The 13,656-nt window shown below is 34.9% G+C and overlaps 1 protein-coding gene across 1 annotated transcript in view; it reads left to right on the forward strand.

Annotated features, from left to right (window-relative positions):
• The first annotated feature begins 709 nt into the window (after positions 1-709).
• The window catches only part of TERB1 (telomere repeat binding bouquet formation protein 1), a 47,148-nt gene continuing 34,201 nt past the window's right edge, over positions 710-13,656 (forward strand). Inside the window, 6 exon segments of the mRNA XM_078149442.1 lie at positions 710-1,226; positions 3,689-3,741; positions 10,430-10,540; positions 10,716-10,844; positions 12,529-12,660; positions 13,526-13,586. Coding sequence (XP_078005568.1) covers positions 3,711-3,741; positions 10,430-10,540; positions 10,716-10,844; positions 12,529-12,660; positions 13,526-13,586 — 464 coding nt within the window. The 5' untranslated portion in view covers positions 710-1,226; positions 3,689-3,710.

Genomic DNA, 13,656 nt, shown 5'->3' on the forward strand with positions numbered 1-13,656 from the left:
TTCTACCATGTTCCAGTTTCTGGAAGCTCTTTATTAGGATCATTGATCAAGGAATCATTTTTAGAGCCTTTAGAGGAGTTAGTAAACTTTTCTTCAGGGCCCCTTTGGGCAGTCTAGACAAGCCTATGGCACCTTTCTCAGAATAATGATTTTTTAAAAATTCATAATGGGAGAAAAGTTAAGTTTTAGGTAAAGGTTAATTTAGGACATAAAGATATAATTCTTTTCCCATCCAAGTTTACAACCCACTAAATCAATCTGATGACTTTAAAGTAAGAACATTTCCTTCATAGGATTCTTGGCTAAGGAATCTTTAGTCTCATCAGTGTGGATACTCACTCTGTTCATGCCTTTGCAGACTATGATTCTTGTCCATGACCTTCCATAAATTCCCCCTAGAGAATCCATACAACTCAATACAGGCATTCTGGGTTTGTTTGTCTTTTAAAAAACATTTCATGGGTATCATTGCAACATTCAGGTTTTTCAGCTGTTCTGTGTTATTCCTTCTGCATGACTTATCCACCATCTTCTCGTCTTCCAATATATTTCCTTACTGATAACTTCCTCGGATTAGTCTTCATTTTACTTATACTGACTGTACATGTCTTTCCTTTACCCTTTGGGTCATCTATAATTTTTATTTTTATTTTGGATGTTGTAGTGTCCCTCAATAAGTAGCTACATGGAGGGAAAATGTTAGCATTTTTAAAAATGAGTTTTATGTCAGGTTGCAGTTTGTGATTTTTGAAAGCACCTTTTGAAATTTCCAAAATAAAATCCAACCTACTCACCTCCTTCTGTTCAATTTTGGGTCCAGCTCATCTCTTTTCAGTACCTGTCAGTGATACATGTCCTGATAGACTAATTCAATGGGCTGACTGTCCAACAGCTTGTTGGGCTGTAGCAATAGGCATTTTTCATGAATTTATTATTACCTGGGTAGCTTGCTAAGCTGATATATTTTTAATAGCTTTGAATCTCATTGAGTCCCCATAGTATTTTAGGATTGTTGCAGTTGTCACAGTATTATGCACAAGCAGGAGCATCTGGAGGACTTCACCATCGCTAGTGAACCTCTCTTCCATTTGGACTCTGCAAAGGAAAGGGAAGTACTGAAGGAATATTGAAAAAAGACCAAGTGAAAGGATGGAATTAATTTTATAATAGCCACCGTGGGAGACTGTGGAATAAATACTATACAGATGGTCTGGTAAATAAGTCAGGTAGTGTATCGTGGATTTCTATATAGCCCCTGCATTTGAAACCACTTTGATGACATATCTCCACATGTCAGAACAGAAATCTTGTCTCCTTGCCTAAAGTCTCTCTTTCCTCCAGTTCAGCCTTCTCATGACTAACAAACTGATTTTTCTAAAGCCCAGTTCTGTAATCATCCTATTCAATAAACTTCAAAAATGCTCTAATACCTTTAGGGTCAAATACAAATTTTTCTGTTAGTATTTAAAGCCATTCACAATGTGACTTCAGTCTGCCTTTCCAGCCTTAATGTACATAACCCCTTTTCACAAACTCTCCAGTCCAGCCAAAAGAGCCTTACACACAGCACACCATTTCCCGTCTCCATCTGTACCTAGGCCATCTCCCATGCCTTGAATTTTACTTTGTAATGAAGCCTTTTCTGATCTCCTTAGCTGTTAGTGCCTCACTCCGCACAAATTACCTTTTAGTTATTTTGTATGTAATTGTATAAGTACATGTTGTCTCTCACTATATAATGTAATCTCTTTGAGAGCAGCAGCTGTCATTTTTGTCTTTGCATCCCTAGTATCTAGCACAGTGCTTGACACATATAAGCTCAGAGTGCTTGTCTACTGATTGATTGGTTCAAACATGTTTTCTAGTGATTAGCTTGTTAATGCAGTTTTAACAGAAGAACAGTGTCAAATCATCTTTACTTGAATATTTCTTCTTATCTTCTCTTATTGTCTATGGTACATAAAGCAATTTTGAAGAAGAAATTGAAGATTTTTTCCTCCACAAAATTTCCCTTGTTTGGGTTTTTGATCCCAACCTTTGAAAGACTAAATGAGAATAGTGGAATTACAGACTACAACATAGACTTCTTAGGACTTTAGTACTAAATATCCTAATTTTTTATATATTAGAAGATAGTTATTTTCTTAAGGTTTTTGAGGAAAAATAGCTGTTTTGGTGGGCTTTAATAAACATTGGAGATGTATTTTTCTAACAGCACCAGGGAACATGGTTTTCCTTGTTACATTTTTGAAATTCATGGCAGTGCTATACTTCCAACTATAAATTGGGAGGCTAGGGAGTTATTTTTGAAACCACATTGGAAGAAAAGGACAGGTGGGGTCTGCTTACTATGCATGTAAACTCAACCAAGTCACTTTACCTTCCCTGGGCCTCAGTATGCAAAATGAGGAGACTGAACTATATGCCTAAAGTCTCTTCCTGCTCTAAACCCTGTGATCCTCTGTCCTGCTACTGAGGAGAAACTTTGTTCCTAGGAACAAAACCAAAACTTAATATTCAGCTGCTTCTGTTAATGTTTAGAGAATTAAACTGCTCTAACGTCCCCCTTATAATAGTCTTGGGCGAGAGTTTCCTTTTTTGCAGTAAACAGGCAATGTAATATCATCTTTACAGTGATTATCAGTGCCCTTTAGAAGTATGATTAGCTTAATAGTTTGAACTCTTTTAATACTTTAGCAAGTATAAAAGGCTTTTTTTGAATCATTACTGCTAAATCCTGGATAGTTGTTATTTACTTAACTTTTCAAGTGCATTTTCTCAAGTTAAACTTTGCTTGTGTTTGTTGAAGATGACTAAGATGGGAAAATGAGAATTATGATTTTAGTATGAGTAAAATACAGGGACAAAGAGTAAGAAAAAGCTAGGCATGATCACAAAAGGGAACTGAGGCTACTAATTTCCTGTTTGACTTAGAGGGATAGGAAATGGGGTGAAGAATCATAGAATTCAGAACTGGAAGACCATCTAGTCTAACTCCTTATTTTATAAATAATGTAACTGAGGCCCAGAGAGGGGAAGTGACTTCCTCTAAGTCACTCAGATGAGTGATTCAGTGTTTGTGGTAGCTAAAGTTCGTTTCACTTGTTGAAGCAGTTTCCCCATAAAATAACTTCTCCAGTTTTCATCAGTAAAAAGATCAATGAAAACATTTACTAGTAGTATTTTAATTAGGAATTTGTGAGAATTGAAAAACAGGAAGTTTAATTACAAAACTGACATTAATCATGTAAAATTGGAATTTTACAACAACTGACTTGCTGCTTATTGAACTCCCATTTTTTAAATTGCTCTGTGTAAAATAAAGAGAATGAACACTATACATACTATATAGCTTTGTTAAAAAGTGTGATAGAACTGGGTGTGGAAAGCCAGAAATTCCATTTACACTAAATGATTCCCTCTCTGTTTACATTATGGTGGCACAATTGGAAAGTATATTTCGTCCTAGAAAAGCTAATCTGAAGGGTTTTGTGAATTCCTGTCTTCTTTAGAGGAGGATGGTAAAGCAGCTCTGCTCTAGCAATGGGATCAAGAATTCAGAGATGGACAGTCAAGGGAAAGGAGCTAGAGGAAGGCCAGTTAGCTTGGCGCTCTTGATATACTTTTACTGTATTTGCAATAATATGATGCACTATGGATTTGAATTGATAAAATGTCTGTCTTGTAGGTGAAGCTTAAGAAAATTAAAAATGGAAAAAGATGAGATAAAGAAGACCCAAGGTGGGAAACTCAGTTTGTGTTCTTGAATCAGATTTCATGTTTTTGTTAAATGTGTTTTTGTTTAGCATTATTAGTTTTCTATAGTTAATTCAATCAGCAAACATTTATTAAGCACCTGCAATGGAAAGAATGCTGGATTTGAAATTAGAGGACCTGATTTTAAGTCCCTGCTTGCTGCTTTTTTGCCTGTGAAACCTAGGAGAAGTTATAGCCTCTCTAGGCCTACATTTCCTTATCTGTAAAGTGAAAGAATTGGACCAGATGACCCCTAAGCAGCCCTCTGCCCTACGTTCTCTTCTCCTTCTATACTGTTTGGCTCAATGCTTTTCAGCTCTCATGGATTCAGTTATTTGTATGCAGATGATTCCAAATCTCTATATCTAACCCTAGCTTCACTCCTGACCCCTGGCCTCAGACGTATAACTGCCTGTCAGATATCTCAAACTTCATGTCCAATAGACATCTTAAACTCAGTCTGTCCAATAATGAACTCATCTTTCCTGCTTCCCCTCCCCTGACTCCTCTACTTAGCTCCCCTGTGACTGTGGAGGATCACATAACTTTCCTAATACTATCATCCTCTCAGTCATTCAACCTTACAACCTTGGTGTCATCCTCCATTCTTTGCTCTCACGGAACTCATCTACATCCAGTCTTGTCAAATCTTAGTAGACCTTCATGACATTCTTTGTATATGTTCCTTTCTCTATACTCACAAGGCCACCATCCTAATTCAGAGCCTCATCACCTCTTGCCTAGACTATTGCAATAGTCAAATTGGTCTCCTTGCCTTAAGCCACATCCCACTTCAATCCATTTTCCACTTAACTACCAAAGTGATTTTCCTAAAGTTTAGGACTGATTATAACCACACCACTGGCCCCACCTCCACCCCCTGAGAGAGAGAAAGAGAGAGAAATCCAGTGACCCCATGTTACTCCCAGGATCAAATAGAAAACATTTTCTTTATCACTTGAATCTCTTCACAACCTGGCCCCTCCTAGCTTTCTAGTTTTCTTCTACTTTACTTTCTTCCATGAACTTTGTGATCCGGGCACAATGGCCTTTCTGCTATTCCTATTGCAGGACACTCTAGCTCTCATCTGTGTCTTTGTGTTGCTTGTCCCCCGTGTTCTCCCTCTTCTTGTCCTACTTTCTCTGGCTTCCTTCAAGTCCCATCCCACCTGCTTCAGGAGGCCTTTCCTGGTCCCCCCAGCTGCTAGCCTTCCTCATCTACTCTGTATGAGTTTTCTGTGTCTCTGGTTCTTTTTATTTTGGCTCCACCATTAAAATGTGAGCTGCTTGAACCAAAGAATTTATGACCAAACAAGAGATAGAGAACATCATGAAATGCAAAATGGATAATTTTGATTACATTAAATTGAAAAGGTTTTGCACAAACAAAGCCAATGCAACCAACATTAGGAGGGAAGCAGAAAACTGGAAATTTTTACAGCCAATGTCTTTGATAAAGGCCTCATTTCTAAAATATATAGAGAACTAAGTCAAATTTATAAGAATACAAGTCATTCCACAATTGATAAATGGTCAAAGGCAGTTTTCAGATGAAGAAATTAAAGCTATCTATAATCATATGAAAAAATTCCCTAAATCACTATTGATTAAAGAAATACAAATCAAAACAACTCTCAGGTACTGCATCACACCTATCAGATTGACTAACATGACAAAACAGGAAAATGATAAATGTTGGAGAAGATGTGGGAAAATTGGAACACTATTGCATTATTGATGGAGTTGTGAACTGATCCAACCATTTTGGAGAGCAATTTGGAACTATGCCCAAAGGGCTATAAAAATGTGCATACCCTTTGACCCAGCAATATCACTTCTAGGGCTGTACCTCAAGGAGATCATAAAAACGGGAAAAGGACCCACATGTACAAAAATATTTATAGTTGCTCTTTCTGTGGTGGCTAAGAATTGGAAATTGAGGAGATGGACATCCATTGGGGAATGGCTGAACAAGTTGTGGTATATGAATGTAATGGAATATGTGCTGTAAGAAATGATGAGCAGGCAGATTTCAGAAAAACCTGGAAAGACTTGAATGAACTGATGCTGAGTGAAGTGAGCAGAACCAGGAGAACATTGTACACAGTAACAGCAATGTTGTGCAATGACTAACTTTGATAGACTTAGCTTTTCTTAGCAATTGCAAGGATCTAAGAGAACTCCAAAAGTCTCATGATGGAAAATGCTATCCACATCTAGTGAAAGAACTATGGAGTCTGAATGCAGATCAAAGCACATTATTTGCTCTTTTTTTTTTCTGTTTTGTTTCTTCTTTCTTGTGGTTCCATTGGTTCTAATTCTTCTTTATAATGTGACTAATGTGAAAGTATGTTTAATAGGAATGTAAATGTAGAGCCTATATCTGATTGTGCACTGTCTTGGGGAGGGAGAAGGGAAGGAGGGGAAGAGAATTTAAAACTTAAAAGCTTATGGAAGTGAATATTAAACTAAAATTAATTAATAAAAAAATTTAAAAAAAATTAAGTCACAGGAAAAGAACTGGAAAAAAAAGTGAGCTCCTTGAGGACAGGGTTAGTATTTTTACCTTTCTTTGTATCCCAAACATTTGGCGCGGTGCCCAGCCCTAATTACTGTCACTTAATGAGATAAAGGGTTGGATTTGGAGTCAAAGTATCTGGGTTTAAATTCCAATTCTGCTAATTGCTTCTCATGTGCTCTTGGGCAAATAATTTAATGTTATTCATTACAATAGTTTTATTATTATTTATTATTCATTACAGCAGCACTTTAAGATGTTCAAAACATTGGTCATTCATTTTCTCACGTGAGCTTCACAACAACTTTGTGAGGCGAGTATTCCAGGCACAATTATCCTCACTTTAACAGATGAATAGAAAGGCTCAGAGATACTTGTTTTTTCCTATGGTCACATAGGATATGTTTGAAATAGGGTTCAGACTCATGTCTCCTTGACTATAAATCCATCGCTGTCCAGTGTAGCAGAGTGCTGTTCCACTTTGCAGTCTCAGAGATAGACAGGACCTCATCACGTAATTCAGCTCTACCTGATCAAGAACTTCTGCAGCAATTTAACCCCAATTTAACCTTCTGGTTCTTTTGTAAAAAGAGGGCAGAGGAAGAGATTATCTCTAAAGTCTAAAAACTTGATTATCTTAAAAATGAAACTCCTAATTTATGTTATAGAAGTTTACCTTTTTTTAGTTTGTATCATTTTCTTCAAGAATCCAATAAATTTTCTATTTTCATAGTGAGCTGGTTTTAGCAGTACTTGTTAAATATCACCATTGTTTGCTTTGAAACTAGTTCTGAAGAACAAACAGGTTTCTATAAAAATTGATAATAAGTAGATTAAAATTATATGGCTTATACTTCAATAAAAGATTCTAATCAGTAATTTAAGTTATTAACACCATTTCATAAGTCTATGAAGTAGCTGCTGAAGTGGAAGCAGTGATAATGTACCCCATAAAGACTTTGTTAATCTTTTGGGATTAGGAGGATTCACAAGAGCCAATTTATCCAAGAATTTGCAGTAGGCATTGTGGTTGTTATTAAAATACAGGGAGGTTGTTATTGAAGTACAAACTCAATTACCAGTGTTGGTGTTTTTAATTTTCAATGAGGTTGTTATTAAAGTAGAAGCTTAGTTTATTACATTTTTATACATTTACATATTCCTACTTTTTGAAACAATTCCTGTAGTTCCCCCAAATTATAAAAGTGACTGTTGTATCTCTTACCAAGGAGTATTTTGCCTGGCTGTTTGCAGCCTTTTAGAAGCAAGAGGCCAAATTGCTAGTTTCTCCTTTTCTTACTTGGTGGGACCACTTTAGAAAGAGAAGTGCTAGCTGGTCGAGAAATGGCCCAAAGTAGGTAAGGAACCTAGAAAGGTGCCCATCTTCAAAAATTTCTGCAATATATTCTACTGGTAAGAGATACCAGGGAGATTTTGAGACCTTCCAAAAACAAATATTCTTTAGAGGATTAAGTCATATTTACTTTACCTTGATTGCTAATGATACTGTTTTTTACTTTACTGATTGAAGAAAGTCCTAATCAGGGCTGGAGGAAGAGGGAATAATAACTCTAGACTTGGCGCATTTTTCATGAAAGGTAAATTGGGTAGAATACCACAGAGGGGGACTTTAAATGTCTAGAGAGTAGTGTGAGGGCACTGGATACTTGAGGGGTGGATGGAACAGAGCAACAGAAAGTGAGAGTGGTTAAAGAAGGGAGATTGAGGAAGAAAACTTCCTCTCCTTTGCAGTCTTACTTAGAGTCTTAATAGCAGAAGTCATCTTTGGCATTTTAAGTTATTGATGTATAGATAGCTGGGAAACTGTCTTTACAAGTGTCTCTGATAAAGGCATCATTTGTCAAATATATAGGTAACTGAGTCAAATTTATAAGAATACAAGTCATTTTCCAATTGATAAATGGTCAAATGATATGAACAGAGTTTTCAGAAACAGAAATCAAAGCTATCTACTGTCATATGAAGAATCCTCTTAAATCACTTTTAATTAGAGAAATGTAAATTAAAATGACTTTGAGGTGTCACCTTGCACATTGGCTAATATGATAGAAAAGGAAAATGATAAATGTTGGAGAGGTTGTGGGAAAATTGGGATACTAATGCATTGTTGGTAGAGTTGTGAACTGATCCAACCATTCTGGAGAGCAGTTTGGAACTATGCCTACCTAAAGGGCAATCAAAGTGTGCATATTCTTTGATCCAACAATAAAATGATCCAAGACAGTTCCAAAAGATTCTTGATGGAAGATGCTGTCTACATCCAGAGAAAGAATTAATGGAGTTTGAATGCAGATTAAAGCATTCTATTTTCACTGGAATTTTTTGTGATTTTTTTCACTATTGCAAACTATTTCTTCTTTCATAACATGACTAATAGAGAAATATGTTTTACATGATTGCACATATATAGCCTGTATCAAATTGTTTATGGTCTTAGGGAGGTTAGGAGGGAGAAAATTTGGAGCTCAAAATTCTATAAAAAATGGATAAGAATTGTCTTTATGCGTAATTGTAAAAAAATACTGTAAAAAATAAAATTAAATTGAAAGAAGTTATTGATTCCTATTATGGCTGTACCCAGAACAATCTTGTTATTCCCCTACCCCCATTCAGAAAAGAGGAAAGCAGGATAAATGTATATTATTTTGAATTTTTCATTCTAGGAAAAGGTCTTTGAGCCTTTTTGTGTCATGGCCCATTTTGGCAATCTGTTAAAGGCTAGACCCCTTCACGGAATAGTTTTAAGTTTATAAAATAAAATACATAGGGTTACAAAGGAAACCAAGTATATTGAAACACAGTTACCAAAATATTTTTTTTTAAAAAAGAACAAGTTCACAGACATCAGGTTAAGAACCCCTATTCTAGGGAATGAAGACCTGGTAATACCTTTTGTATTATCAGATTCTCAGTAGTTAATTTAATTATTTATTACATGTGTAATTTTGTTTCATTATACCAAATTACTAGACTGATTTTTTTTAAAGTAGAAGACTAAGCATCCATTGACAGTTTTTTTTTAGTGTGCAGTATTTTGACACATCTTTAAAATGTTTTATTGATACCTTTTGTTTTTTACATTGTAATCATTTCCCAATATACTCTTTTCTCCAATTGAACCTTCCTTTATCACACAAAAAAAAAATTAAGCGAAACCCATCAACACATAACCCTGTCTGGCAGGGTATACAACATTCTAACCCTATAGTTTCTTAAACCTCTTTACTGGAAGAAAAGAAGTGTGTTTCATCATCTGTTTTCTCTGGAACCAAGACTGATCATTGCAAAAAATCTGAGTTTAACTGTTGAAAGTTTTCTAGACATTGAGTATGTTCACTTCCTGTTCTGATTTCTTCACTCTGTGTCAGTGCTATTGGACCCTATATTTCTGAGAAAACTTAAACATGCAAGATTGGTGGCTTGTTATTTGTAAAAAAACCTTACAAAGTCAAGCATTTACTGTATGATAAAAGAAGCAGCCTTATTTACATTAGGAGCTATTGTAGAATGTGAAGTCCTAACTTTATTATTTTATTATTTAACCATTCTGGTAATTTTCCCAGTATTTAAAAATTGAATTCCTTTTCTTAGTTTTCACTTTTTTAGGGCTTTTTATGGGTGCTAGTTTAATTTAAAAATTTTTTTTTTTTGTTGTTCAGTCATTTCAGTCTTATTTGTGACTCTTTGTGACCCCATTTGGGGTTTTCTTTGCAATGATACTGGAGTGGTTTGCCATTTCCTTCTCCAGCTCATTTTATAGAGGAGGAAACTGAGGCAAATAGGATTAAGTGACTTGCCCAGGGTTATACAGCTAGTAAATATGTGAGGCCAGAGGTGAACTCAGGAAGAGCAGTCTTCCTGATTCCATGCCTGACACTCTATCTATTATGTACTTAAATTAAGTTCTTATAATTAAGAACAGTGTATTGTGGAATTCATAGGCTCTTTTGAGCATCCAATTAAGTATCTACTGCTGGGTAGGTTCATAATAGTTTCTGTGTTCCTTAAAAGGAGCATGTTTTTATGTTTTATTTTCTTGTCTTCAAAGGATTATCACATAAGAAAGAAAAAATAATTAGTTGAAACTTTTTTGGCTAAAATAATTGGAACTCATAAACATGTGTTTTCTTTTAGAAATGAAGACTGACCTGAATTTATTATTAGAGTGTCTTAAATATCAAATGGACAACCCATCTTCACAAAAGGAGGCTTTGGTTACTATTTATTCAGTCTGTCAGCAAAACAGTAAGAAAATACGTTAACATTTCATTAGGGATTTTCATTTAATGTGCTATTTCAGTGCAAAAATATGTAATTCTGTATATTCAAAAAATATATTGTCACATTATCATTATAGACTTTATTTGTCATAAGAGAATTGTTAGATAAATGTAGCTTTATTTTGTTTACAATCCTCTAGGTGATGCAAGTATTTATTTTCGAGAGATTGGTGGTTTGATGTTTGTGAAAAATCTTGCAAAGTCAAGCATTCACAGCATGGTAAAAGAAGCAGCCTTGTTTACATTAGGAGCTATTGCAGAATGTAATGGTAAAATGTTACTTTATTATTTTATTATTATTTGTATATTGTTACATTTCTATAATGCCAGCAAATATTTTTAAATTGCACTTTTTCCTTAGTTTTCACACTAAATAGCTTTCTATGAGTGCTAGTTTAGTAAAAAAAAATTTTCAAAGACTTAAAACTGCCCAGTACTGGGTACATACTATAAGCATAAAATATTTTTTGACATGCTATTTTTATCTGCAGATAACTTAATTTGAAGCTAAAGTAGCAGTTTGTCACCTCAGCTTTATTTTCCCCCACTTGTTCCTTTAAAAACTATCTTTATTCTAAAATTAGTTGCCATCTACGAAAATTTTAAATGCACATTTTTTAAAGATCACATGTGAAACTTCAAACTTCAGTTGTTTACAGTTTTTTTTTAATAGTGTGTATATTAACCTGTACAAGGTAGTAACAAAAATGTCCTGCTTATTTCCATGCCTTCTTCTTAGATCTTTTTCCTCTGCTTTTTTTTGTTTTTTGTTTTTTGGCTAGGCAGTGGGGTTAAGTGACTTGCCCAGGGTCACACAGCTAGTAAGTATTAAGTGTCTGAGGTCAGATTGGAACTCAGGTCCTCCTGACTCCAGGGCTGATACGCCACCTAGCTTCCCCTTTCCTCTGTTTTCTTAAGGATTTTTTTGCTTAATATTATTATTTACATCATTATAATCAGAATGTATTTATTCTGAATCTGCTTTCTTAATTCTGCATCATTTTACATTTTGCTTCATTTTTCATGTTTGACATTTCTCATGCTGCAAAAATTTACCATTATATCTAACCAACTTTAAATTCCTATAATATTTTGGTGACTGGTTCTAGGACCTGTATTGAATTCATCCATTAAACAAACATATATTAAGCACTTTCTGTTTTCCATTCAGTATGTTAAGCAGCTGAGGAGAAGCTAGGTAGATAAGTAAAACATGTTCTCTTTCCTCTTGAATTTATTGTCTAATAAGTGATGTAGTTGGGCGCATTTTAATCCCCAAATTATTTTAAAAAGCGTATTGCGTATGTTTGGTGGACCTCGGATTTTGCCAGAGTAGGGAGCTCCTATTAGCAGATGAGCCCTTACGCAGAAGCTTATATGAAGGAGTTAAATGTGCCTCAAGGTCACACAGGCATAAGTATCGCAGGTAGGACACAAGCCCAGGACCTTTGGACTCCAAGGCTGATTCTCTTTCCATTCCACCGAGCTGCCTCTCTTAACTGAATTATTACGGTGAGAAAAGAAGATGCCAGGGGGTGATCACTTCTTAAAACTGGTAGGGAAATAGCACCCGTAGTTTGTCTTATTATTCCCTAACGTGAGGTTAAGAGGCTTGTCTGCGTTTTGTTTCCTAAACTCGTTAAGACTTTTTTTTCTGATTTTATTTTGAGTTGTCATTTGTTCACATTTTCCACAAGATGGACACTTTTTTAGGGCAGTGGAGCCATTTTTGAAGATCACTTAAATACACTTGCCTTGGATGGTGATCTCTCAGGTGAACCAATTAAATCATTGCTAATCAGTTATAGTAGAAGTCATGTAGTATAATAGAAACATATAGCTAATCTATACATTCATGAAAGTGAGTATATTCACCTACTGAATAATTATTATGTTCATTTTTTAAATTGTTACTTCTGTGAAGTAATTTAAATTTCGCATTTTTTATTTCAGTTTATTGTCAGCAAACTTTGTGCACTTCAGAATTTTTTGAAGACATTATTTGGTTTCTATCTAAATATGAATCTAACATCAATTTGAAAAGAATGTCTGTTTATGTGATGTTAGTCCTGGTTTCAAATAACAGTAGGTATCTTTTTTGCTGTATTAGAAAAATCTTTTAAATATTAAAGCTTCATTTTAAAATTAAAATTTAATAGCTTTGTTTTTTTTCAGCCCTTTAATTCTGATTCTTCAGAATTCTTTTTGTCTCACTAACTTCTGAAAGCTATTAGAAGGAAATTAAGAACAAATTATCTCAATATTCTTAATATTAAGAAAAGTAAAATGATGTCAGTTCTTTGTACAGACACACATACTTACACACACGTACGCATGTGCATGCACGCCCATCAGTCAACAACTTGTTTTGTCCACGTATGACTAAATGACTGTTTTAGTAGTAAATGACTGGCACCGATTTCCACCCTCAACTGATAGGTTGTTTAGGCGTTTTTGTAGATATAGTCTTACAGTGTACATTTTCCTAAGGTACTTTACCAAGGGCTGAGTTTGAGGATTGCTGTATTTGATTGATAAGATTTCAGCTTGATTGCTCTTAGCAGATAGGCTTCCAGACTTTTCTTCCTTAAAATAGAACTTACCCAAAGAAGGGTAAATGTGTGGTGTAATGGATTTGGAACCAGGGGAACCTATGTTGAAATCTTAGGTCGGCTAACTGCCATTTATGTGACCTACCTCTTGTGACCTATTTTTTTTCTTTGTTAAGTGAGAAGATTGGACTAAATTATCTTAAAATAATTCTGGCTTTGAATTTTATGATCATGGCTTCTCCATTTTATGAATAGAAAAATATAAAATTAGTACTGGTCATTTTGTGGGAGATTGAGAGGGTGTTGATATGGACAGTGCTGCTTAAGTTCTATTTTCGATTGTTAAAAACTATTAGAGAATAACGTGAGTCATCAAACCATTTTATGCGTGTTTTTAGGGACCGGTCAAACTCTTGTGAGAGAAACAGGCTGTGTTGGTATCCTGCTACAGTTTTTTAGGTGAGCAGATATAAGATATTTGTTAATAAGTAACTGACATTTCAGTCATCAATACATTTTAAGTCATTGT

The sequence above is a fragment of the Phascolarctos cinereus genome, unplaced genomic scaffold, assembly GCF_003287225.1.
Source record: "Phascolarctos cinereus isolate Bilbo 61053 unplaced genomic scaffold, phaCin_HiC Scaffold_2;HRSCAF=192, whole genome shotgun sequence".
Lineage (NCBI taxonomy): Eukaryota > Metazoa > Chordata > Mammalia > Diprotodontia > Phascolarctidae > Phascolarctos > Phascolarctos cinereus.